Below are 26,504 nucleotides of genomic sequence, written 5' to 3'. Positions count from 1 at the left end.
CATGTAAAACCACCACAATCGGGATGATGAGCATAGCCCAGAACCCCCGAAAGCTTCTTCGTGCCCATCTGGTCTGTGAATCCCCCCTCTCACCACTCCCCTTAGCCCAATCCCCGTGCAACACCGATCTGCTTTCTGTCACTACCTGTTCCTTTGTCTTTTCTAGGGTTTTATAATAAATGGAATTGTGCAGTGTAGACCCTTGTTGTGTCTGGCTTCTTTTCGCTAGCATGATTACTTTGACGTTGTCGTTGAGTAGCATTCCCCCGCACGGGTGTAGCGCGATTTCCTTCTCGTTCATCCCTCTGAAGGACGTCCGCCCTGTTGCACCTGCTGAGGGTGCTGAAATTCTACCTGGAACAGGGAGACCCTGTGAATGTCTCCAGCCTGGGTGCTCAGAGTGGAGACCCCTCCTCCGTACCCAGATCCGGGCCTCCAGGTGCGGCGTAAGCCGTGTCTTCTCCGGGGAACTGGGGTGGGACTGAGCTTGTAGCCACTCTGTCAGAACTGAAGGCCCACAGAATGCCCAGCACGTGGGTGAAAACAGGTGCATCCTTCTAGATGCTGGAGGAAAATCACTATCAGCCGGGACTTCTATAAAGTAGACAAATTATCACTGATATCTAAAGGCAGAATACAGGTTCCAGGTCCGGGGCGGCCAGTTTAGATCGGAAAAGTGTCACAAAAAAGACAGACATATGCGGTCCTTAATCCCCATCCCAGCCCTGTCGGATGCCCATCTGGGAGCCCTGTTTCCCAATGGTCACTCATGACCTTGCCCACTGGCTTCCCCGGAAAAGAACTCCCAGGGAGGGTGAGGCCAGACCCCGGCCCAGAAACTCTGTCCGGCTTCTCTCCAATGATGTGCTTGCCCTCTCCTTATTTATCACTCAGCTTTTATATTCATCAACCTTCTCGTGCCTTTCTACCAAGTGAGCCTTCCCTGTCACCCTGTCCAGACTTGCAACACTGCCTCCGTGCATCCTTCTAGACCCGAGCTAGCGGAGTGAAGAAGTCTGATGAAGCTACTAGTTCCTTCTTGACACTGACAACAAAGGCTTTAGGGACACAAGTGTGTTTGGGGAATGTATCTGTTAGGGCACCTGACATTTGAGCGCTGACTGTGGGCCAGGCACTTTTCTGGCCCCGGAGAGAGCAGAGGACAAGGCGCAGCCCTGTCCTCATGGCGTTCACTTTTCGGTGCAGGGGACGAAAGCTAACATGTGTCCAGACTCGATAACACTGGGGGGAAATAGGTGCCCGAAGGGAAGGAGAGCCAAGGCATAGCACAGGCCAGCACTGCCGCTATTTTACGCGGGACGCATAGTTTGCTACGTAGACAACTAGTGTCACAGATTATAGTGTTAGCCAGTAGGGGCGCCTGGGTGGCCCCGTTGGTTAGGCGACCGACTTCGGCTCAGGTCATGATCTTGCAGTTTGTGAGTCCGAGCCCGCGTTGGGCTCTGTGCTGAAAGCTCAGGGCCTGGAGCCTGCTTCGGATTCTGTGTCTCCCCCTCTCTCCGCCCCCTCCGCTGCCCACAGTCTGTGTCTCTCAATAGTAAATAAACGTTAAAAAAAAAATGTATAGTGTTAGCCAGCTCTATTGGAAAGATTTTTAAATTTTCTGTGTATTATGATGTTTTGACATCCAAAAACGGACAGACAAAAAAACCCCTTTCTGGCCGGGGAGACACTGCCCTTCCCGTGGCCGGCCAATTCTTCGGCTAGAGCCAGGAGCGTGTCTGTGGTATGCAAACTAGCCGATCCGGGTCAGGTCAGCCTCTAGCTGGCCCCTACAGCACAGCAGGCTCTGTTCCTCTGCCTTAATCATCCCAGGGTCGGGTGTCGGGCAAGTAGAGACACCCCCCCATAGCCCAGGGCCTACTGAGACTATTCAAATCAGTCAATTCTAGACTCCTAGGCCTGTCCCGCCTTGCCGTCCTCGCGGAAGCCCTGGTAAAGTCTCTGGCCTAAACTGTCCCCTCACTCCTGTCGTCTGCCTCCTGACAACCTGACTCGTCATCCCGTAAAAGAATACAAAATGCTAACTTGTGTCCTTCTCTTTGTTTTGCCCCAAGAATAGGACTGTCCTACTTCCGCCCATTTCTTTAGGGACTTCCAGCAAATTGTGCAAGCTCTGCTTCAGTGAAATCCTGCTCTGTCCGTAAGCATTCGTTACAGTGGCTTCTTGACGGCAACGTGCTCCCTTTATTGACGTACACGGAGACTGTGTGGGTGCCACTGAATATTCTCCGAATTCCCCTCTGTCAGACGCTAATATTACTGTTTCCATTGATTCAAAGAGCGGCAGCTGAGAGCAGACCGGTCTCTGAGGAGTTCAGCCGGTGCACGGGCTGTTCAAATGAGCCGGGACATTTGTCCGTGAAGACCGAGAACCGCGAGACACAGAGCCGCGAGGGTACAGAAATGAGAAGTCAGAGAACGGAAGCAAGCATGGAGGGAGGAGAGGTGGGAGAAAGATTCCCCGATGCCCTGAGCTCTCGACAAAAGTTGCCCTTGTCAGTAGATATCGTTCAGTGTTGATCAGTCGTGTAGTAAAGGTTTGACTGGATTATTTAAAGGCATAAATAAAAGCACTAGAAGATCTGAAAGCAATGCCGTAAACACAAAGTTCGCCAGAGAAGCAGGCAGAGAAGGAGGAGGGAAGAGTGTACTTACTTCCTAGACTTTCATTTATTTATTTATTTATTGAGAGAGAGAGAGAGAGAGAGAGGGAGAAAGCGTGTGTGTGCGGGGGTGGAGAGAGAGTGAGACAGAATCCCAAGCAGGCTCCATGCTGTCAGTGTAAGTCTGATGTGGGGCTCGAACCCATGAGCCATGAGATCGTGACCTGAGCTGAAACCAAGAGTTGGACGCCTAACGGGCTGAGCCACCCAGGCGCCCCCACTTCCTAGGCTTTTAAAGTTCACCCATGGGCCTGTTTGTCCTGAGATCTGCTGCTCACCTCTCCCTCACCCTGTGGGGAGAGGCCTTGCTGCCAGCCCTTCCCAGGCTTGGGGCTTAGCCGGTTTCTGGCAGGGATTGATCATGGAAGGCATGAGCAAGACTAGAGAAGAGGAGGAAGGGGACTCTCTTCCTCTTTGTCTCAGGGGCGGCAGCTGCAGCTCTCACCAGGAGCCCTCCTTGATTCCGCCCTAGGAATGGCAGTGATCTCCTATCCAGGTGGATCTCTAAGCTGCCTGCACATTAACCTCCCAGTAGTCCTAGGTGACCCTTTCCTGGCATTCAATGCCCTCACTTGAAGTGGTTTCTGTTTTCCTGGGAGGACCTTAATGCCTAAAATAGCCAGTTTGAGACCACAATAAGGAAAAGCCCATGCTGGGCATCTTGGCAGAGGGAAGGGAGAGACGAACCACTGACCGCATACTAAGCCAGAAAGGGTCCTGAAGAAATTTCAAAAAACAGAAAAGAATATGAACACATTGTTGGAATAGAATGTTAGCAACTAAAATGGAAAACAAAACAGAAGCCTACCCTTAGAATTTAAAGCTCCCTTTAAGGGGCACCTGAGTGGCTCAGTTGAGCGTCTGACTTCAGCCTAGGTCATGATCTCACGGTTCATGGGTTTGAGCCCCGAGTTGGGCTCTGTGCTGACAGCTCAGAACCTGGAACCTGCTTCCGATTCTGTGCCCCTCCCCCACCCACACTTTCTCTATGTCTCTCAAAGAATGAATAAACATTAAAAAAATTTTTTTAACTCCCTTAAAAAAAATATTTCGTTAAAAAAAGTCAAAGAAAACTTGCCAAATGCCTAGAAAACAGGAATGATGAGAACAGAAAGTACTGAGCTGGTACACAGAGAAACCAGAGAACTGATAATCTCAAAACTGGTTCTTTGAGAACCCAAAAACAAGACAAAAAGATAAAACAGTAGCCAACCTACATAAGGGGTAAAAAAAAAAATACAAAAGAAAACAAAATTAGGGGAGCCTGGGTGGCTCAGTCGGTTAAGCCTCCTCCTCTGGATTTCGGCTCAGGTCATGATCTCAAGGGTTCGAGAGTTTGGGCCCCACGTCGGGCTCTGTGCTGATAGCTCTGAGCCTGGAGCCCGGAACCTGCTTCGGATTCTGTGTCTCCCTCTCTCTCTGCCCTCCCCCGCTCGTGCTGTCTGTCTGTCTGTCTGTCTCTCTCTCTCTCTCTCAAAAATGAATAAATATTAACATTTTTTTAATTAAAAAAAAAAGAAAACGAAATTGAAAGCCCAAACTGGGAAATAACAGATACCGAGGAAGTCTCTAATCCCTCCAAGACCTCACAGAAGGGCCATAAGCCCCCCAGGGTCACAAACAACTTGTGATGTAGGCAACAGAACCCTTAACCACAGGGGAACCCTTAACCACATGTCCTAAAGACATCCCTGATGCCTCAGTGAGCTGTCGCCACTGCTTCAGAAGTCACCTCCGGACCCAACCCAGCCCAGGAGGAGAGAGGGGCTGTGGCTTCCCAGAAGGCCCCAGAGGACTTGCCAGAACTTACCGCGGGCCGAACCCAGCTTAGTGGCCCCCACAGTTTCCCACAGCAGGGTTTCTTCCTGAGGCACACAAGAGCGGAAGCCAGAATCTAAGCAGGGCTCTACAAACAGGGGGAAAGGGGCATCTGTGCCGAGGGTGTCTGGGTCTCTTCGGGGCAGCTCTCAGTCCCACTGATCACTTGCCTCTTTCAGTAGCAGAGCTGTGCTGTCTCATCAATGCGTTGAGTCACCGTTTCCGTGGCCCATCTTGCAGAGTTACTCCAATGAGCCCTAGAATCGTATCGTCACGTTCCATGACACTCGGGGAAACAATGGGCATCACTTCTCGGACCCCTTCAGAGCCCAATGTTTCTGATCCCCTTCCCTCCACTCTCTTACTTCTCGGAGATTATCTTTTCACCTGTATCGGGATGACACGTAAATGTTAGCTCCGACAGCGCAAAGGTAAAGTGAAGCTGCTGTCGAGTGGTCAAAGATACATTTCTATTGAAAGTTAACAGCACAGGAGGTTCGAGTGTATTATTTATACTTACAAACAACTAAAGAGAGCAGTATGACTATCAAATCTGATGCGGCAGGGGTTCCCCAAGGCCTCTCTCAGGAGCACACGGGCCTGCTGAGTCAACCCTTCACGCTACACATAAGGAGAAGGGGGCCGTGTCCCATCCTGCCACACAAGCCTGTCATTCTGCGTTTTGTGCATAGGCTGACTCTACCAGGTGAAAACCAAAGACACAAATATACGTTATGATGTTTATGTAAATATATATTTTTAATTTAATTTTTTATTTTTTAAAATGTACATCCCAATTAGTTAGCATCTAGTGCAACAATGATTTCAGGAGTAGGTTCCTTAGTGCCCCTTCCCCATTCAGCCCATCCCCCCTCCCACACCCCCTCCAGTAACCCTCAGTTTGTTCTCCATATTTGTGAGTCTCTTCTGTGTTGTCCCCCTCCCTGTTTTTATATGATTTTTGTTTCCCTTCCCTCATGTTCATCTGTTTTGTCTCTTAATGTCCTCCTATGAGTGAAGTCATATGATACTTGTCTTTCTCTGACTAATTTCACTTAGCGTAATAGCCTCCAGTTCCATCCACGTAGTTGCAAATGGCAAGATTTCATTCTTTTTGATGGCCGAGTCGTACTCCATTGTCTATATGGACCACATCTTCTTTCTCCATCCATCCGTCGAGGGACATTTGGGTCCTTTCCATACTTTGGCTATTGCTGATAGTGCTGCATAAACATGGGGGTGCCAGTGTCCCTTCGAAACAGCACACCCATATCCCGTGGATAAATGCCGTGCCATTACTGGGTCATACGGTAGTTCTATTTTTAATTTTTTGAGGAACCTCCATACTGTTTTCCAGAGTGGCTGCAGCAGCTGGCATTCCCAGAAATATATTTTGATGCCAGCTGAAGAAGAGACATGCTAGGATTCCATTTCCCTTGTATAAGTCAAATTTGGTGAGCCCTGGGCCATCAGGAAAGACTTGTTTCAGCATCGAGTTATTTGTCTCTTCTTATGCACCATCGGTTGGTAAACTTATGATATGTTTTGCTTTCTTTCCTATTTTGATTGTAAATTCCTCATAAGTTCTTTTTTCATCCTGTTTCTAGGGCTGTTTCTAGTTGTTTTTCCTTATTTTCTCGTACTAATTACCATCGTCGCATTCAATTTTCTTCCAACTCCCAATCGCAACAGCTAATACATTGAGTTCACATACCCACGCTCTTTCTTTTTTCAATTCTTGGAGTCCTCTCTCCCAGGGCCTGCCATTCTCCTAGTCCAATCCACGCTGATTGCCAATCAGGCCTTCTGCCCAGTTGGCATCTCCAGTATTTCCTATCACTGTGGTCCTGGATTAGATCCACTGTTTTGTGGATCCCACATTTTCCTTTTTCTTGGCTTCCACCCTTGTGTTGCTGGAGAACATCCTCAAGTAGATTCCTAAGAAAGTATATTTGGGAGGTGAGTTTTCTTAGCCCTTCCGTATCTAAAAATATTTTAATTCCATTGTCACACTTGATGGATATTTTGGCTGGAATTCTAAATTGAAAATCATTTTCTCTTGGAATTTTTAAAGCATCACCCTATTACCTATTATCTTTTTAAAACTTGTTGCCCTATTGTCTTTTATCATCCAGTGTTGTAATGAAGTCTGATGTGACTTATTCTGATTCCTGTTCTTTTTTTCTCAGTTTTATCTTACAAGAACTCTTGTTAGTTGCCTGCTGGACTTCCTAGATCATTCTTTGAAGTCCTTATATTTCCTCTCATATTTTTTTCATCTGTGTTGTTTTGTTCTATTTCCTGGGAGATTTATTCAGTTTTGCCTTTTGATATTTCTACTGAAACTTGAACTTCAATAATCACATTTAATTTCCAATAATTCTTTCTTGTTCTCCACTCCTTTAAAAAATTTTTTTTTAACGTTTATTCATTTTTGAGAGACAAAGAGAGGCAGAGTGCAAGCGGGGGTGGGGCAGAGAGAAAGGGAGACGTAGAACCCGAAGCAGGCTCCGGACTCTGAGCTGTCAACACAGAGCCCGGTGTGGGGCTCAAACCCATGAACTGTGAGATCATGACCTGAGCCAAAGTCGGACGCTTCACCAACTGAGCTATCCAGGTGCCCCTTGTTTTCTGCTCCTTTCACATACTATTCTATTCTTGTTTTGTGGATACAATAGTTTCTTTCAGTTCTCTGAATATGCTAATTAAATTTTTCCATATGTTACCTGCATTTTCTGGGGTTCCTCTGAGCTCATTTTTCCCTACAGATTATACTTGATTTAAAAAAAAATAATTTTACTTATTTTTGAAAAGAGAGAGAGAGAGAGAGAGCGCACAGGGGAGGGGCAGAGATTCCGAAGTGGGCTCCACACTGACAGTCCCCGACGTGGGCCTCGAACTCACAAACTGCGAGATCACAACCTGAGCTGAAGTTGGATGCTCAGCCGACTGGGCCACCCAGGTGCCCTTATACTTGGTTATTTTTAATGTTGAAGACCTTAAAATTTCTGATGATCCTTCATGGTTGATTTAAATTTAATAAAGAAGGGCTGGGTAGCTATTTTGGATTTAATCTGCTTTAGGGCAAATAGGTGTGTTTTTCCTGCTACGACTCTTCTGTGTAGGACGGGGAGCCAAAGAAGCGTGTTCGCATTCTGCAAATGCTAGAATGAGGATAAAATTGCCCAGGAGTTGCCAACATCCATGCTGGCAGCCCTGGCTCTCTACAGACATTTCGTTCAAACTCTTTAGAGAACTGTCGGGTATTTTTCCTGCGGGCCTCCGCCAGCTGTCAGCCCGGCTATCCGGTAGAGAGGAGGAGGGGACGTTCCCACTCTCTGGTCCCATTGATTTTGATTTTGCCCTTGTACCACAGGCCTGCCGATTCAGAGCCTACTCTCTGGTCTTACATCGGGCGAACTCGCTCCCACGTCTTCTGTAGCTCCCTTATCACATATGCTAGGCTCGATTTTTTCCCGCCTATTTCTTTCAACTAATTCCTACCTGCTTTCCAAAAAACTTGAAATCTGCCCATTGTGGAGAACCTCCCGTCTTCGCCACACTCTCTTCACTTTGATGGGTTTATTTCTTTCTGTTCCTCAATACTGTTCTTATAGCGAGTTTCTTTGGGTCAAGAAGGAAAACTCTGCGTGTGGGCACGCACGAGAGTGACCATGATGTATCGAAGTCTATTCATTTCTGGCCTATTTTCCTGTTTTCTAGTACAGGTAGTTAAGGTTATTAACTTCTTCTAGATGACCATTTTGGCCACACAGCTTAGGTTTTAATACGTGGAACTGTCACAGTTGGTCGTTTCTGAAGAGCTTATCATTTTGGTTTCTGTTTCCCCTTTAACCAGAGAGCTATTTTGAAGTCTGTCTTAACCCTTCCAAGCTGAGAGTGGTTTTCGTTTCGTTTCGTTTTACTTTTGCCCATTCTTTTGTTTCTAAGTTTTCATTTTATTCTGTTGTTGCCAGAGACTGGACTGCACGCTTTCTACAGTTTGGAATTGACTGAGACTTTTGGTTTGAGGAGTCTAATTCATAAGTAACTTTGGGAAATGTCCCATAGTACTTGAAACAAATTTATGTTTTCAATTTTTTGTGGTATCATCTGAGATGCTAGCTCTAAAACTCTGGACCGTCTGTTTTTACCCTTCTTATTTTCCAGTGTCATTTTGCATTTGCTTTTTAAAAAATATGTACAATCTTATCAGTTCAAGGGAGTTTTAGACAGATTGAGTAGAAGTTGGTGCTCTGTCTGTTTTATCGATAAAATCCTTCTGGTTGTTGTTTTTCTGTCAACTGCTATTCATACTGTGTTTTCCTGGTTTTTATCTTGTACAGTCTGAATTTTGAGGGGACCCATTTAAAAAATAGTATAACCCAATGTTTTAAATGACACATTTTTAATTCTACCAGTGAATATTTTTTTTAAGTTTGTTTATTTTGAGAGAGAGAGAGAGAGAGTGCACGCAAGCACACACACACACACACACACACACACACACACGTGAGAGATGGGGATGGGCAGAGAGAGAGGGGGAGAGAATCCCAAGCAGGCTCCGCATTGCCAGCGCAGAGCCCGACACAGGGCTGGAACCCACAAACTGTGAGATTGCGACCTGAGCCGAAATCAGGAGTCAGGTGTGTAGCCAACTGAGCCACCCAGGCGCCCCCCCCCCCCAACAAGTGTATACTGAAAACTCTAGTATATTTTTCTACTTTTCAATGGTAAAAGTGCATTTGGATTATTTAAGCCTCATTTATTGAAACTAAGGTATTTAGCAAGACCCTCTCCATTGGTTTTCTCTTTCAAAAATGTTTTGACTTCTAGTCTTGTACACTTACTCTTCCCAATCTTGAGTGAACTTGCTCCAGTCCACAAAAACTCCTCGATTTTGACTTGGGAAAAAAATTTCCAGATTAATTCCTGAAGAATTGACACCTTCTGGCGGCGGCAGCTCCAAAGCAGAGTTCGCGCTGTGGCGGCCAGAGTCAAAGCAGGACAGGTGTTCAGAGAGTTTCTTCCCCTCTTTGACCGGCTTTTGGTTGAAAGGAGTGCAGCCAAAACTATAACTAAAGGAGGCATTGTGCTTCCAGAAAAATCTCAAGGAAAAGTCTTGCAAGCAACGGTCATTGGCTAGGGCTCTGAAGGAAAGGGTGGAGAGATTCAAGCGGTTGGTATGAAAGTTGGAGATCAAGTTCTCCCAGAATGTGAAGGCACCCAAGTGGTTCTTATTTAGAGATGGAGACAGTCTTGGCAAGAATGGAGACTGAAATACGTAATTATCGAAATGGCATCAAGTGAAGCTGCCCATTCCAGTGAACTTGTGAAATCTTTCATCAGGTAGATAATTTTCATGGCTCTCTTTTATAATAAACTAATGACATCCAGTGTCTCTCAAATTAGGTTTAGGGTACTGTTATAAACATCACCAAATAAAAATGCATAAATGAATGGTTCAACAAAATTGATATCTTTATTATGTCGACCTCCTTCTAGGAGTATGATAGTTTCTTTCTTCCTTATTTTTTTTTCAGGTCTTCTTTTATGTTTTTCGGTAAAGTGTTATAGCTTTTAAATATAGGTTTTTGGCATTTCTTAAGTTCATTCCCAGCTGTTTTATAATTTTTGTAGCCAGAGTGAGTTGAATCTTTAATTACATTTTCCAGGTTTTTCAAAAATATTTGTTTTCAGTGAGTGAGAGAGAGAGAGAGAGAGAGCATGAGTTGGGGTGGGGGGAGAGAGAGAGGGAGAGGGAGAGAATTCCAAGCAGGCTCCGCACTGTCAGAGCAGAGCCTGATGTGGAGCTCGACCTCACGAACCTTGAGATCATGACATGAGCCAAAATCAAGAGTCGGATACCTAACCAACTGAGCCCCCTGGGCACCCCACATTTTCCAGATTTTCATTACTTGCTGAGGTCTTTCTCTACGAGGTCTAATGGCTCTTTCTCCTCACAGTGAAACACAAAGGATGGGGTTTAAAAGAGAATTAGAGGAGGATACATGTGTTTTATTTTACATGAATGATGTTGCACCATAGCTCCTGTTCCATTTCTTGCTTTTTTCCCACTTCACACCATTAAATATGTTTACGCTAAGTTTTTTAATAGATACCTTTGAGGGGCGCCTGGGTGGCGCAGTCGGTTAAGCGTCCGACTTCAGCCAGGTCACGATCTTGCGGTCTGTGAGTTCGAGCCCCGCGTCGGGCTCTGGCCTGATGGCTCGGAGCCTGGAGCCTGTTTCCGATTCTGTGTCTCCCTCTCTCTCTGCCCCTCCCCCGTTCATGCTCTGTCTCTCTCTGTCCCAAAAATAAATAAACGTTGAAAAAAAAATTAAAAAAAAAATAGATACCTTTGATCAGATTGAGGAAGCTGCCTTCTATTCAGAGCTGTCTAGGTTGTTGTTGTTTTTCTCGTAAGTAGTCGTTGTATTTTACACTTGTATTAAACACTTTTCCTGTATCTATTGAAATAATCATATAATTTGTTCCCCTTAAATCTCTTAAGGTTGATTTTCTAATTTTAAACCATCCTTGCATTCTTAGGATAAATCTCAACTTGGTTATATCATTATATTCCACTGGATTCTGTTTATTTGGCTAGAATTTTTCCATGTACTTACACATCCTGTGGCACACTTTCATTGGCTCATTATAGTAGTTATATTAGTCTCATAAAATAAGTTGCGAGGTTTTTTCCTCGGTGTATGGTTGGAATTACCCATTCATTAACAATTTGGTAGAATTCATCTGTAAAGCTCTCTGAGCTCATTGTTTTTTTCTTTTTTTTTTTTGGCAGGGGGTAGATTTTTACAATATGGTATATAGTCAATTTCTTTGTGGTTATAGAGGGTCTATCCAGGTGTTATGTTTCTAGAGTCAGTTTTGGTAATCTGTGCTTTTCCAGGAATTTATTCATTTTGTTTATGCTTTCCAATTTTCCGACATACAGTTGTTCATAATATCCTTTTAAAAATGTATGTTTTATCTATTATCTGTTGTATAAGCTGTTGTATTTGTGGTTACGTCTCTTTTTCATTTCTAATATAATTTGACTTTTCTCTCTTTATAGCTAGACTGTTAAAGGGTTGGCTCTTTCCCCCAGCTTTTCAAAGAATCAGCTTCTGGTGTTCTCAATCCTATCATTTCTTTCTGTTTCATCGATTTCTACTCATCCTTATTTTTCTTCCTTCTATTTTCTCCAGGTTTACTCTGCTGTTTCTTTGATAGCTTCTTGAGTTGGATGCTGAACTTGTTGAGTTATTAACCCAAACACCTACTCAACATCTCCCCTTGCACATCTAATGGGCGCTCCAAGCTTAACACGGCCAAAACAGGACTCTTGGTCTATACCTCCAAAAATATGTTTTTCCTACAGTTTTTCCCATCATAGTGAAAGGCACTGTTTCATTCAGTTGCTCAGTGAAAAATTCAGGAATCATCCCTGTTTCCTCTCTTTCTCTATACTCCACATCCAATCTTTTCTGCCCAATTTTAAAAATATAGCTTGACTCTCACAACTTTGCAGAACCTCCCCTGCCACCACCCTAGTTACTGCCATGATCACCCGTCCTAGACTGTTGTCAGGGCATCCTGACTGGGCTTTTCCTCCTAGTTTTGTCCCTCCATGGAAGTTCTCCACACCGCACGTACAACATAGATCTGATGATGTTAACTCTCACTTCAAAATCCTCCCAAGGCTTCTCATCTCAGAAGATCCCAGTTCCCATGGTGGCTCTAGCTGCCTCTCCAACTGTGCACCCTACCATTCTCTAGCCACATAAGCTTTCTCCCCAATATTCCAGGCATAGTATCTCCGCAGGGCCTTTCAACTTGCCAAATGGATATCTCTCCTCAGATATCCATATGGGGGAATAAAATGAGGGCAAAAGCCTACAGATATCTAGATAGCTCCTCCTTCACCCTTGTTTTATCTGTCTCAAAGCCCTTATCATTATGTAACATTATATTATATACTTATTTATTGTATTACATGTTTAGTATAAATCTTTGCCACAAGAATGTTAGTTTACAGTCTTGTTCAGTACCGTGAGTCCAGAACCTGGCATATAGCAGGTATTTAATAAATGAAGTGGGAAGCGGGGGGAAGAAGCAGAACTAGAAGATTCCTTGTTAAGCACAGAACTAGTACAAGGAGCATTGGATGGATTGGATGGTGGCTGGAATCTGAGTAAGGTTGCCTTGAGAAATAGTCCTGTCCTGAACATCCCATTAGATGAAACTTTTCTCATACTCTTAAATATTTTTTCTGACACAGAATTGCTGGATCTTAGCTCCCAAATCAGCTCCTCTAGGAAGTCTTCCCTCTCCCCTCCTGGCAGAGCTAAGTGCTGCTTCCTTTGTGCTCCCAATGCCCCTTCGCCACACCTCCAGCAAACCATCTGATAAAATGACAGGTCTCGGTGCAGTCCTGGCATGCACCGTCTTCTCCGACCAGAGTTTCAGGAAGGCCAGGGCTGTGATTTGTTATTTATTCCTTGATCCTATGAGAGGCAGGCTCAGATGAAAGAATGCAATGGGTAGGCCCCTGAAACGAAGGTCCCTCGAAGGTCCCTCGTCTGGAACAACGTCAGGCTCCAGGACAGGCAACTTTGCTGCTTCTACTGAAGGTGACGATATTGAGAAAATGCGGGTGCGGTGAAACTCTTATGGCAGCGCAGTTTGTGCGTTTGTGTACAGAGGGTCAACGGCCCGGAAGGGCCACACAAAAAGACGTGCGAAGCCTAGGCCTTTACTTGCCCCAGCATCCGCAAGGGCCTATTAATCCTTAATATTCAAATTCCTCCCACTAAACCTGCCCCTCCGCGCCCAAGCCGCCTCTTTTCCCCAAATGACGGTCGATGGCAACCAATCGGGAGCTTGACACGGTTTCCACCCCCTTTTCCCTGGCCGGAATGGACACAAACCCCAGCCAATTGGTAGCGTCGTCGCCGAGGCCCCGCCCCACCCTGGCCGCCGCACCCAATGGCGGGCGGGCTCGCGGCGGCGCCGGGGGCGGGGCGCGGGCGCGCAGGTGCAGCAGCGCGCAGGCCGCCCGGGAGGGCGGGGCGCGACGTCGGCCGTGCGGGGTCCCGGCGTCGGCGGCGCGCGCGCTCCCTCCTCTCAGAGAGAGGGCTGTGGTAAAAGCCGTCCGGAAAATGGCCGCCGCCGCCGCTGCCGCGCCGAGCGGAGGAGGAGGAGGAGGCGAGGAGGAGAGACTGTGAGTGGGACCGCCGTGGCCGCGGGCGGGGACCCTTGCCGGGGGGCGGAGGGTAGGGGCGGGACGTGGCGCGGGAGGGGCCCGCGGGGTCGGGCGACACGGCTGGCGGATGGCGTCCCTCCTCTCTACCCTCCCCCTCCCGCCGCCACCGGTGACGGCTCCCCCCTCGGCCCGTCACCCGCACTCGCGGTGACCGTCCTCGGCGCGGTCTCCCAGGGCAGCCTTCGCCTGGCGCCCCCCTCCCTCCCGCCTCCGGCGCGCATCCCGGCCCCCGGGCCCGCGGGCGCCCCTGTCGCCGGGGTTTTGCCTGTCGGGGCTGCGCGCGCGTCGTGCCCTTCTCGGGGCTTCGGGCCCGCGGCGTCGTCGCGCGCCCGCCGCCCCAGCCTCTCCCTGGATCGCGCTCTCCCCTCTCCCTCCCTCGCGCGCCCCCTCTGCCGTTACTCGGCCCCCCCACCGGCGCGCGTGCGCAGTCCGCCTCCCGTCGGGAGAGTGCGCCACAAGGGCTCCTGCGCTCTCACCCCCATCTCCAGGCTTTGCCTCCCCCTCCTTCTCGCCCATTCCATGACTTTCTGCCCCCACTGCGAGCGAGTCGGTCCACCATCTCCTTTTCTTTCTAGCAGGAGCAAGTAGGTGGGAATTATTGTCCACCCACCAAAGGGACTAGACATTGTGTTCCTGGTCCCACAACTCATCATAAAGAGGCGGTTATAGTTCCCATCAGGAGCCGTAGGTAGGGGACTGCGTGTCAGGGAGCACCAGAGGCTCTTCGGTGGGAGTGCGCCCCCAGGGTCTTTGGGGGGTTCCGTGGCCTCAGAATATGAGCGCCCTCCCATCCTCCCCGCCCCCCTTCGCCGGAGATCTTCCAGTTACATAAGTGGAGTGGGACATAGTATGTAACCGGCTCCTATGGTCCTGGAGCGCGCCCTGCTCAAGATCATCATTACGATGGGGGCAAGTTCATCGCATCGCTGTGGTTCCTCTCAATTGCCCCTGAAAGTTTATTTCCTTTTTAGTTTGGGTATAACTGAATCACCCAGACTGAAACTCAGGTGACTTTTACGTGGTGTGGCATTGTTTCTGTGGGTTTTGCCCTTAAGACTTAATGTCATCGTAAAGAGTTTAAAAAAAATTGCTTTCACCGAGAAGACCGTTGATGACCTTGCTAAGTGGACCCGAGCCTGGGAAAGCTTGCTCTGGAATACCTACCTCTGTGGTGGTCGCCTGTGTCGTGAGTGTGTTCGTTGTGGATTGGTCACAGCAGAAATGGGCTCCACCACAAAAGTGATATTCCTGACTCATGGTCAGGCAGATGTGTGCTTTTGGTTCTTTTTCCAGGAACAGGAATGGACTCTGCAGAGCCATTCACACATTGTGTCTCTGTTGTGTGGGATCAGTACCCCAAATTGTGAGATGGTAGGCTCGAATTCAGGGGGGTGGTTGGTGATGGTGGAAGCAAATCTAGCAGCGCGTGATGCCAAGTGGCTTAGACTTTGGAAGACTCTCACAAGTTTCAGGTGTTTTGTTATACTAGAAAAATGAAGCTTATTGGTGCCATGGTAGTAAAATTGACTGTTGTTAACAGGCAGTTATTACTTGCGGAGAAATTTGGGGTTCGTGGCCAGAATTTTCATTTGGATCTCAGCGATTTCAGTTAACAAGATTAAGCTGACCTCTTGGGTATTTTGAAATATGCTGGATCCTTATGAAAACAAAAACGGTGTCTGGGTTTTTTTTTTTTTTAGGTCTTTTAGGAATTTCCACCAAGGATTTAGGGAATAGGCTTATTTATGGGTTTTTTTTAGAACTTCTATTTCAAACTCCAGTCAAGAAGCCTAGGAAACACTTTTATTTTCTTACCCGGACACAGAAGAACCGTAAGGGGCACAGCCAATCTAGTAGAGTACTGTCGGTTAAATAAGTTGCCACAGACACCGATTTGTGGCATGTCAGCTTCATGGCCGAACACTGAGGGACATTCCTGTCCACAGACACACAAAGATTCCAAGGTTTGTGCATCTGAGCCACTGATGTGACAGGATGAGGACTCTGTTTTGCATCATTGGCAATGCACTTGCCTCCTCGGGTGCCCCTCCAGTTAGCTGTCCGTCATACCCCCAGCCTTCTAAACAGCACAGGCTGCTTCCAGAGTATAGTTTCTTCGAAAAGTGCCTGGTGGCATCTGAACTCTGTATTCCGACAGCTTGACTCTATGGCTTTTTTGCTATTAGGGGCCTATCACACCGTCCTATTTCTTGTTGTTACAAATGTGCCTGGGATGCTTGAAACCTAGAGTAGCAAGTCTTTATTTCACCTGATAGAGCATGATGTGCTCAAACCGTACTCCCCCTTTTGTGCTGTTTCCCTATTGGGAGGGTTAGAATACAATTTTGCATTCTATATGCAGTCTCCAGTTAGAGTCATTGTTTCTTCTTTGCTCTGTTTCTATGTAGCCAAATCTAGATGGTGGGGAGGCACCCTGTGGAGTTTGGCTAGATAAGTCCAATATGATGTCACCCCCACTCGAATACTGCTTCTCCCATGTGGACATAGAATGAGAAGAGCAGAGGTAAAATTGTTAGTTCCTTACTCCAGTCCCGTTTCCACCACTAATGTATCTGCCTGGGACTATTTGCATGATAAATCTGTGTCCTGGAACCTGTAATCTTTTCAAAAGGCAAATATCAGTGGACATCTTTTAATTGGTTAGGAGCAGTGTGTCCTAGGCTGCTTGAGTTATCGATGAGAATACCTACCTCTGTGGTGGTCACCAGGAGAGAATCACAGAAAATGTTTCACGTTTGTAGTAACTACAGTTGACTTTTGAATGATGCAGGGATTGGGGCCCTGACCCGCACCCCCAATGCAGGTGACAATCCACGTATAACTTTTGACTCCCCCCAAATTTAACTACTAATAGCCTACTGTTGACCGGAAGTCTCACCATTAACATAAACAGTTGATTAACGTATTTTGTATGTTATGTGTGTTATATGCTGTATTCTTACGATATAGATAGTAAAGAAGACGTTGTTAAGAAAATCATGGGGAGGAGAGAATACATTTACAGGACTGTACTGAAAAAAAATCTGCATATAAGTGGACCCGCATAGTTCAAACCTGAGTTATTCAGGGATCAACTGTGGTGTCTGTAGTGTTTTAAGTGCACGGGATTGGACGGGTGGGGGAAACACAGTCCTAGACTGGTGGTGAGTTCCAGGGAGCACAGCAGGACACCTGCTTGTTTTCACCACCCTCTGCTTTGGTGACGTGCGTGCAGACACAACCTGTTTTCTTCCGTAGAGCATTATTGCTGTTCCAACAGAAGGACCTTGTCCTCAATTTTTCTATACCAGCCTTCTCCAGTCAAATTGCCGTTGTCACCACTGTGCCTTTACCTTGTTTCCAGCAGGACAGATGTCTTCTTCCTTGGGCTCACTTACACAAAAGTTACGCTCTTATGCCTTTATCTGTTCTCTTCTGCCTTTCTCTTGCAAGGACCTTTTTCCTTTTGAAATCTTGATTCGCATGCCGTTACTAAGTACTTGGCTCTACCATGTTTGATGGTAGGTAATGGTGTTCGGGGGAACTGAATGGGAATTTGGCAGCAGGCAGGGTATCCCCACTCCCATAGCAAAAGAGGGGTGGTCATTCTCATGAATAAAGCCTTGGCCTTTATAATTTCTTCAAGGCACACTTATGTTGGGTCTGCTGGCATATGAAGGTGTCCTCACCGTGGCTGTTTTGCAGTTACTCCAGATGTCTGAACTCTCAGGAGCGAGCCTTAGGAAGGGTTCACTTGTCTTCCTTGCCTAGGAGCTGGGGGCACCATATATGTAGACCTACAAATTACTGCTTTATTGGGTGTTTGTCTACCTGCTTTCATTTGCTGGCTCTTTTTTTCCATGAAATCGTGAGTTAATCAAAGATCTTAAAAATTTCAGAGCTGGAAGGCACCTTAGTCCAGCTCCCTCAGTTTACAAGTAAAAAACAGATTGTGGCTGTGAGAAGTTGTGGCTTTGCCAGGGCCTCCCAGCCAGGGTACCAGTTTGATTTTTATGATATAGCTGAGTAGTACTGTTACCTTGACTTCTGGATTTCAAAGCATTCTATGACTTGACTATCTAAGGGAATTGTAAGGCCTCACTGCACCTCAACAGATAATTCTAGGTGGTATCCTGGTAGTTATAGACCAGTGGTAAAGACTTAGTTGGTGTTGCCCTTCCTCTGAGTTTAATTACATGAGTAATTGCTTGTGTGAATAGTCTCGAAGTCGTATGCTCTAGGCTTTTTTAGTCTAAAGATAAAAGTGCCGCTCTTGGGCCAGCAAGGGTACCAGAGATTAGCTAATGTGGGGCGGTTTAGGTTTTAACAAGGAAATTATGGTTATATTGATGAAAAAAATGTAATGACAAAAGTCTTTTGAACATGTTCAAAAGCAAAACAGAAACTATCGAATTAATAACTTAGTTTGTTGAACATCACGATTTACTGATCTGAGAGGCTTAACAGTGATCGCTCTGAAGCACACGTGCGTATTTTGGAGGAGGGCTTTGGATCTCCCAGGGCGCTTGGTTTCTGTTGGTGCTGCTTTCTCTCTTTCTCTCTCTCTCTCTCTCTCTCTCTCTCTCTCTTTCTCAGGGTTAAAGCTCCTTTAAGCGATGTTACAGCAGCTCATTTCAAATTCAGCTGCTTGAAAAAGAAAAAGGGAACACTTTGCCTCTGGATTTTGCATGTTCTTTTTGGGATGACATTTTGATGTTGCATGTTCTGTTGAACATGTGTTCTCTCCCTGAGTATTTCTGCATGACATAGCACAAGAAATACTTACTGGGGATCACCACTAACGGTCTGCTGTATAAAAGTGTCGAAATGTCCCTCAGAGGTGACAAGGCTTGTGATAGTGTTGATTTTAACACACACGAATCTTTATTTTAGTAATGTGTGTTATGTTCTAGTAGTCGGTTTATCCTTTGTTTCTAGTAGGTAAGCTGGGAAATAGTATAGTACTTTGTCTATATGTTTATCTTCAGAATGTCCCAAATAGCCCTGGGAAAAAGGTCGTGCAGCACAATGGGGGCTTTCAACTTACGATTTTCTTTGTTTTAGGCTCCATAAAAATACAGACTCACCAGTTCCTGCTTTGATGTGACATGTGACTCCCCAGAATACATCTTGCTTCTGTAGACCAGCTCCAACAGGATTCCATGGTAGCTGGAATGTTAGGGCTCAGGTAAGTAACCTTCCTTTTTTTTTTTTTAGTATATGTCCTGGTTTGGCCATCTGTTTTTAAAAAAAAAAAAAAGGAAAAAAAAAAACAAGATGTACTACTCTTGGACAGTATAAAAGTACCCCAAAGACTAAAGATATAACTGTGCCAAACTGTGCCATATAATAAAAAAAAGTCACTTCCCTGAGCCCTGAAAGGTCAGTTTGGGTAGGGTTACTTGGTAGCCACAGCGTGATCTGGGGGCGGGCGTCAGATTAGAGCCGGAACTGGTGATCTGCAACTTCAGTTCACCTTGAAGCAGGTCAGCTGAGCTGAGAGCCCTTTGACTGAGCTCTTCACCTGCCACTGCTGCTGTCGCCTAGCGGTCTTCAGCGTGGTGCTTTGTGTGCTTTGGTCTTGGGTAAATGACTTCCTGGTCAGTGTTAGTGCTCAGTGGGAAAACATGTTCAGTTATGGGGACTGATGAGTGGTCCCCTAGAAGGACGGCCTCCTGAAAGCTGTCCCAGAGCAGCAGAGCCCATGGCTAATAAGGTGTGCACGGGAACTGAAGAGAGCACCCAGACACGGCTCTGGCTCTTGAGACTCTAGAGCAGAATGAATGTCTTTTGAAAAGCTGAGGATCTAAGCCAGACAAGGTCTGACACTCAGGTGCTCTCTCAGCCACACTTTGGGCTACTTTGGTACCATCGTGTGGACTTTAATTTTGTAAAAATTAGTGGTTCCTTAATTTCTCAACTGTCAGGCTCAATATCTCCAGCTTTTTTAAAATCAGTGGTCACTCCCCGTTTGATGTTTTGACACCTGGATTTCAAACATTCCGTGTGGTAAGGCAGAACATACTAATTGAATTTTTCCGTTCTTTTCCTTAAGAAAAAATGTGAGTTTACACATATGCTGCCATTATGATTCCAGCTGAGACCCCCCCCCCCAGTAGCACTTTGTTGTGTCTCTCTGGTAGTTTCGGACGCCTCAGTCTAAAGCTTTATGGACATCCGTGACACAGCCTGTTTGGGGACTATGTAAAGGGCTGGGATTTGGGTGGAGGAGAATAGAAGGTGTGAAGGAGTGAAGAGCCTGGCACTGCCTGCAAGTCCCAAATTTGGTTCCACTTCTGATCCTGTGACTCAGATTGTCATTTCTCCTTGATTGCTGCGGGGTGTACTCTGGGCCCTGCTGACAGGACGTTCTTTGTGCACCACGTATTTATGCTGGTGGGAGTTGTGTGGCTGGCGCTTTGTGCATTGTCTCAGAAATTGCGTGGACTAAATGTCATATGGGCAGTGAATGGGTTTCTTCTGGTAGATGTTAGGCCTGGGGGATGGCTTATGTTTTTAATAGTCTTTTTCTCAGATTATGAATGGATTTTATAAAACAGGCAGTGGTCACTCTATCTAGTTCCTTCTAAGAAATGTAAAAAATATCTCTTAGTACTTATGAGTGGGAAAGACACAGCCACTTAAGCTGCAAGAAACTTTGAAAGGAATTCTCCAAGGATAGAACCTGTGTTTAGTAGATAAGTGTTTGATATCTTGTTATTTTCCTTCTTTTCCTTTTTTAAGAAATTATAAAAATAATGCATGCTTTTATGGAAAACAAACCATTTTAAAGCCTACTGTGTAAAAAGATGAAAGCTCCCTGTTAGTCTCCGTGCTCATTACCCAGAGTAACCACTATGAATGTAGATCCTTCTGAGTCTTCTCAGGCTCTACAAATATGCACTCTTTGTGTTTGTTTTTTTTTTTTAATTTTTTTTTTTTTTTAACGTTTATTTATTTTTGAGACAGAGAGAGACAGAGCATGAACGGGGGAGGGTCAGAGAGAGAGGGAGACACAGAATCAGAAGCAGGCTCCAGGCTCTGAGCCATCAGCCCAGAGCCCGACGCGGGGCTCGAACTCACGGACCGTGAGATCGTGACCTGAGCTGAAGTCGGACGCTTAACCGACTGAGCCACCCAGGCGCCCCTGCACTCTTTGTGTTTTTAACAAAATGAGGATAATATCATACATAGTCCGCATCTATCCAAATCCATGTGATACGTTTCTTTCTGCCTCACTTCTGTTAAGTAGCAGTGTGATCTGGTGCTGACTTACTGTCCTGCATTGTCCTCCTGTTGGTTTTCCCACTGGTTTGCTATTAAACATACTACAGGATTGAACTTCCTTGTGTGCCACTCTTTTTGAAGAACGGCTACCTAGGCTTGGAATTGCTGATGGGTGCCACCACATTGCCTTCCAAAATGGCTGTCTCAGTTCTCATGACAGTCTGAGAAAGTACCGCTTCCTATACCCTCCCTGAATTGGATGCCCATCTTTTAAATTTGTGCTCCTTGGGTTATTACTGAGGCTGAACCTCAGTAATCATCAGCCATTTGTATTTGGTCTTTGTGAATTGCCTATTCATGTTCTGCGTTTATTCTTCCATCAGGATGTTTCTTTTTACGTTGATTTGTAAGAACTTGTATTAAGGATATTGTTTGTCGTCGTGCAGATGTTTTCCTACTTTGTCATATATCTTTTGATTCTCTGCTTGTCATATTGCCGTATCCAATTTCTGTTATGATTTCTTCTTTTGATTTTGTACTTAGAACATCCTTTCCCACTTAAAGAACGTGTGAATATTCGTCTATATATTTTTTCTTCCTAAAAAAACGTGATGTACTGTATTGATATATACAAAAGAATCTTCTAGGTAAGTTGTCCTTTGTTTTTCATATGGTTATAAAAATGGCTGGTTTTGTATTGAGCATCGGGTAAGGATGGGATCGAGAGCCCACTTAGCCAGTCGTGTCATAGCCGCGTGGGGATTCAGTCAGTCATCTGGTCTTCACCTTTATCATATGTCGACTTCAAGTAAACAAACATCTCTTACTTTTCTCTTTCCGAAGTTTTTCTTTGTGAGACTTGATGGCAAGCCTGTCAGCAGATAATCATTTATTCATTCACCCAACAAATATTCCAGGCAGGGGCAGCGTTGGGCCCTGCAAGTGCTGCCTTCTCCTTGACTTGGGGCAGGGCTCTAGAGGCTGCAGTGCCAGTGGCTGCGGCCGCAGCACTCATTCCAGAAGACTCAAGAAAATAGTGGATCTTCACAAAGTAGGTTTTGGATCAACGAGGAGGAATCCAGAGGGTGTGTGCATGTGTGTGTGTTTAAAATTCTGACACAGAAGTTAGAGCTTAGGGTAGACTGAAACATAAGCATAGTTTGTTTTCTGTCTCATGTAATTGCGGGCTGATTTTTGTCTTGAATTATGATGAAGGCTTTTTGCTGTTGAAACAGTTCTATATTCGGCTATCTCGGTTGTGATGGAATAAAAGTTGTGTACTGATAAAAATGGTAATTTTCTTCTATGATTTTGAAGCATTTCTGTAATAGCTGATAAAAATAAAATCAGGCTTTTGGTGAATATATTCTTAGGGGGAAAAGTGTAATTTTTTGCAGCTTGCATCATTTAAATCTAATAAATAACCTTAAAACTGAAGTGGAATCCTGGTTTGGAATGAGAAGTATTTTTTTACTTAGAGAAGGGATATGAACAACTTATGATTAAGGAAAAAGTTTCTTGTATGAGGCTGCTTTTTTCATGAATTTTAAAAATAAGTATATGATACAGAATGAGAAAGGTTGTATAAAAGGTTGTATGGTTAAAGAGCTCCTTGCCACCCTGTCCCCAGATATCCATTTCTCTCCCTGGAGGCAGCCATCGTTACCAGTTGTTTTTTTGTTAATCTCTGTGTGTATGCATGTATGTATGTGTGTGTGTGTGTGCAGTTTTTAAATTGTGGTAAAATATACGTAACAAGATTTACCATTTTAGCCATTTTTAAGTGGACACTTCTGTGACACGGAGTATGTTCTTGTGCAGCCGTCCCCATTATGCATCTCCAGGATCCTTTTCATCTTGCAAAACCAAAACCATCTCCATTAAACTGTAATTCCCTATTCCCCCTTCCCCAGCCCCTGGCAGCTACCCTTCTCCTTTTTGTTTTTATGAAATTGATTATTCTAGGTACCTCATATTATATTATATTTTATAATCGTGTTTATATATTTTGTGGGCATATGCACACAAACAAGGGTGTGTGTGTGTGTGTGTGTGTGTTTGTGTGTGTTTACACAAACAGTGAAATGCCATGCACATTTCCAAAATTTGCTCTTTTTAGTGAATGTATCTTGGAGATTGGTATCAGTTTCTATAGAGCTGTATCATTCTTTTTAAGGGTTGCTTTACTAGTATACAAGAAATTCCTAGAGATGGGGCTTGCTTGGTCAAGGGGTATGTGCATTTTAAACTTGGAGAGATATTGCCAAGTCAAGGGTGACCTTTTAATTGCATAGTTTTAAAGAAAAGACTACATATGAGGAGATGAGCACATGAATTTATGTCTGCAGTGCTATTTGTAGAGACTAGAGAGCTGTTAATTAGGCTAGGAAGAAATAATTTTTAGCAGTTAGCACTAGAAAGCAAAACTTCGGAAGCTTCCATTTCATCAGATGTGACCTCATGTGAGCAGAGCCTGTGAGGCAGGACCCTTTACTTGACAAGGGGAACTTCAGCCAGTTCTCGTTTGTGAATATTGAAGAAAATGGAGCATTTTTATTTTGCTACTAAGTTGCAGTGGCTCCTTGGGACTCAGAGTTACAGGGTCTCCTGAAGCTGCTGGACCTTCTGTCTCATTTGTATTGTAATATGCATAAGGAATATACTGGAAGTATTCAGGACCAGAATGCTGTTGCGTCATTCTCTTTGATACTTTATAGAGCAATACTTCATTAATTTACCCTATACCAATTGAGTGTCTATTCTGTCATTTACTGTACTAGACGGTGCAGACTTCCACTATCCTCAGTGATCTTCTGATCTAAAAGAAGATACAGATCGGCAAACAGACGTTATTTACAAGGGGCCAAATGCTACGATGGAGGAGTACTGACCACTGAGGGAACACATCAACGTTAGAGAGGTCCCACCTAGACTTGAAAGTGAGATTGGGGAGGAGACTTCTTTGAAAAGTGACCTCCACGACCTGAACCATAAGGCAACATTAGCTAGTCCAGGAGAAGGTGGAACATAGGAGTGGGGGAGAGACCAGCATGCACAGAGGCTCAGACAAGAGAGAACTGTTGGGCTGGGCCTGAGGAGTTTGGAGGATGGAGATGAGACAGGTGCGGCAAGCCAGGCCTAAGGGCTAGGAGCAGTTTGCAGAGTGTGCTGGTAGGAAATCAGACACACCACACCAGCTGTGCTAAGCAGGCTCTGCTTTCTTTCTAAGTCACACCCCATTCTGAGATGTTCCCACGCCCCAGAAGGCAGTGTAAGGAGCTCTGGCCATCCATCCTGTCCCCTTGCCATCCCCATGGCTCTAGAGGCCATCTGCCCTGAGCTGGCTTCCCACCCACCCATCAGGGCCCCGGGGCTCTCCCTCCAGGTCTCTTTATGGAACCTTCCTTCCCTCCACTTCTGCCCCAGGAGACCCATGAGGAGAGGGCTTCCCATTCTCCAGCACACTTCCTTCTGTGATACTCCATGCCGAGAGGAGGGCGGGAGCTTGTGTGGCATGACCGTCCACTCTGGTGCCAAACTCACTGCTTAGTTCTTCTGATTTTTATTTATTATTTTTTTTTTACCAAGACTTTCATGGTGAAGAAAGCAGTGCATAATCAAGCTCACTGTGTCTTGTCAAGGGCCAGGTCCACCCTGATGAGCCACCACGGATGGCACTGCTGCGATTCCCACAAGCCTGGGCTCAGGAGGTTGGATCAGAGCCCTCTTTACCTCTTCTCTGTGTGGCTACTCCTTGACCCTCCCTTAGGCCATCCTGACCCTCCCGTCTTTGAGGTCTTGCCTTCCTGCAGTCCTCCTGGCCCTCTTCCTCCCCAGCCTCTGCACTCTGCTCAAGCGTTAGCTACTCCGGTGCTTTCCACTTGGACCTCAGAAACGTTAGCAGTTTGCCCCGTTCACATCAGCCTCCTTTATGGAGCTCCATGTGACGGCTCCCGTGAAGTCCCGGGCACGGTTGCACTTGCTTGCCCTGCCTCCCTGAGGTGGCCTGTCCTCCGCAGGTGATGGGGATGCTCTCCATGCAGGCTTTATGCTGCGTTACACGTGAGAATGTATAACGTTCAAAACTGTTTTTACAGGCTTGCGGGAGGGTGTCCTACTGGATGTAACATTCTGCAACTCGCTCTTTTCACTTGGTACTTGGCTTTTGAGTTTGGTCCGTGTTGCTCTGTACAGACCTTCATTCAACATGTCTCCTTGTGCTGTAGAAACATCTTTATAACAGAAGCCCCACCAGAGCCCAGAGGGAGAATGGAATTTAGAGAAACGGGGATTGACATCTGGTTTATGTTTACATCCTTTGGTCCTATTAACCAAGAAGATATTTTTATTTCTTTGTTTGTGAAAGCTTTCCACACAAAAAAAGGCATCCATTTTCTAGATTTATTAATAGGGCAGTCCGAAGGTTTTATTTTTAGATTTGAAAGAAAGCAAAGCAGGCTTCTGAGATACGCACGTTTCCCTTTGTTCCCATCTTTGCAGCATTCCACACTGCTGCTAAAACACAGACGTGAGCACTTTAAAGCATGAGCTGACCTCTACATGTGGATTCTTCTTGAAAACATTAAAGTATTTTGATTTCTTTGGGGCCTCTAGTGGTACTCAAGTTTTGATAGTACTTTGATAAGTTATATTTTAATTTTGTCTATACATATTCAATAATACAGTTTTAAAGTATAAATTTGTGTGTTTCTGGTTTTTGTGTTTTTGTAAACAGCAGAAGGTATCGGTCCATATTAGTGCTAATTTGCTCTAATATTTTCAGCTGTTTTTGGAATTGCACTTGGCAAAAAAACACAAACGTCTGCAGTTGTGACAGTTTGTCTTTTTGTTCCACTTAACTCCAGAATAAATAATTCTAGTGATTTTTTTTTTTCTAGGCTCATAAGAACATAGGAATGATTAAAGTCGTCGTAATACTTAAGGAGTTAGGGAAAGTTGAAAAGTCTTTAAGTGGTCACCCTATAAAAAATGTTAATGTAGCTTGTATGCAGCTGTCTAAAATTGCTTAGCCATTCTTCTAAGTTGTTTAAGACAAAAATGTAGTATTTATTAAGCTCTTTATTTTTTATTTTATTTTTTTATTTTTTTTTCAACGTTTATTTATTTTTGGGACAGAGAGAGACAGAGCATGAACGGGGGAGGGGCAGAGAGAGAGGGAGACACAGAATCGGAAACAGGCTCCAGGCTCTGAGCCATCAGCCCAGAGCCCGACGCAGGGCTCGAACCCACAGACCGCGAGATCGTGACCTGGCTGAAGTCGGACGCTTAACCGACTGCGCCACCCAGGCGCCCCATAAGCTCTTTATTTTTTAATTCCACAAGTAGTTTTATCATTGTGGAAAACACATATGGAAATGACTGTGGAAGTTCCACCACGTGGAGAAAACTGCCGTTACTGTTTGGTCTGTATGTTCTTAGACCAACAGTTCTGACTCATGGTTGAAAATCCACGGGTTCCGTAACCTTGGATGGGAAAAATACTT

At 45.4% G+C, this 26,504-nt stretch overlaps 1 protein-coding gene and 1 pseudogene across 1 annotated transcript in view; both read left to right on the top strand.

Annotated features, from left to right (window-relative positions):
• The first annotated feature begins 23 nt into the window (after positions 1-23).
• LOC122477180 lies at positions 24-9,784 on the top strand (annotated as a pseudogene).
• A 3,803-nt stretch (positions 9,785-13,587) lies between these two features.
• Positions 13,588-26,504, top strand: part of MECP2 (methyl-CpG binding protein 2) — a 70,774-nt gene continuing 57,857 nt past the window's right edge. The window contains exon 1 of the mRNA XM_043570682.1: positions 13,588-13,731. Coding sequence (XP_043426617.1) covers positions 13,670-13,731 — 62 coding nt within the window. The 5' untranslated portion in view covers positions 13,588-13,669. The remainder of the gene's footprint in view (positions 13,732-26,504) is intronic.

The sequence above is a fragment of the Prionailurus bengalensis genome, chromosome X (assembly GCF_016509475.1).
Source record: "Prionailurus bengalensis isolate Pbe53 chromosome X, Fcat_Pben_1.1_paternal_pri, whole genome shotgun sequence".
Classification (NCBI taxonomy): Eukaryota; Metazoa; Chordata; class Mammalia; order Carnivora; family Felidae; genus Prionailurus; species Prionailurus bengalensis.
The sequence above is the reverse complement of the archived record's forward strand: the minus strand, read 5'-3'. Positions and strand labels throughout refer to the sequence as shown.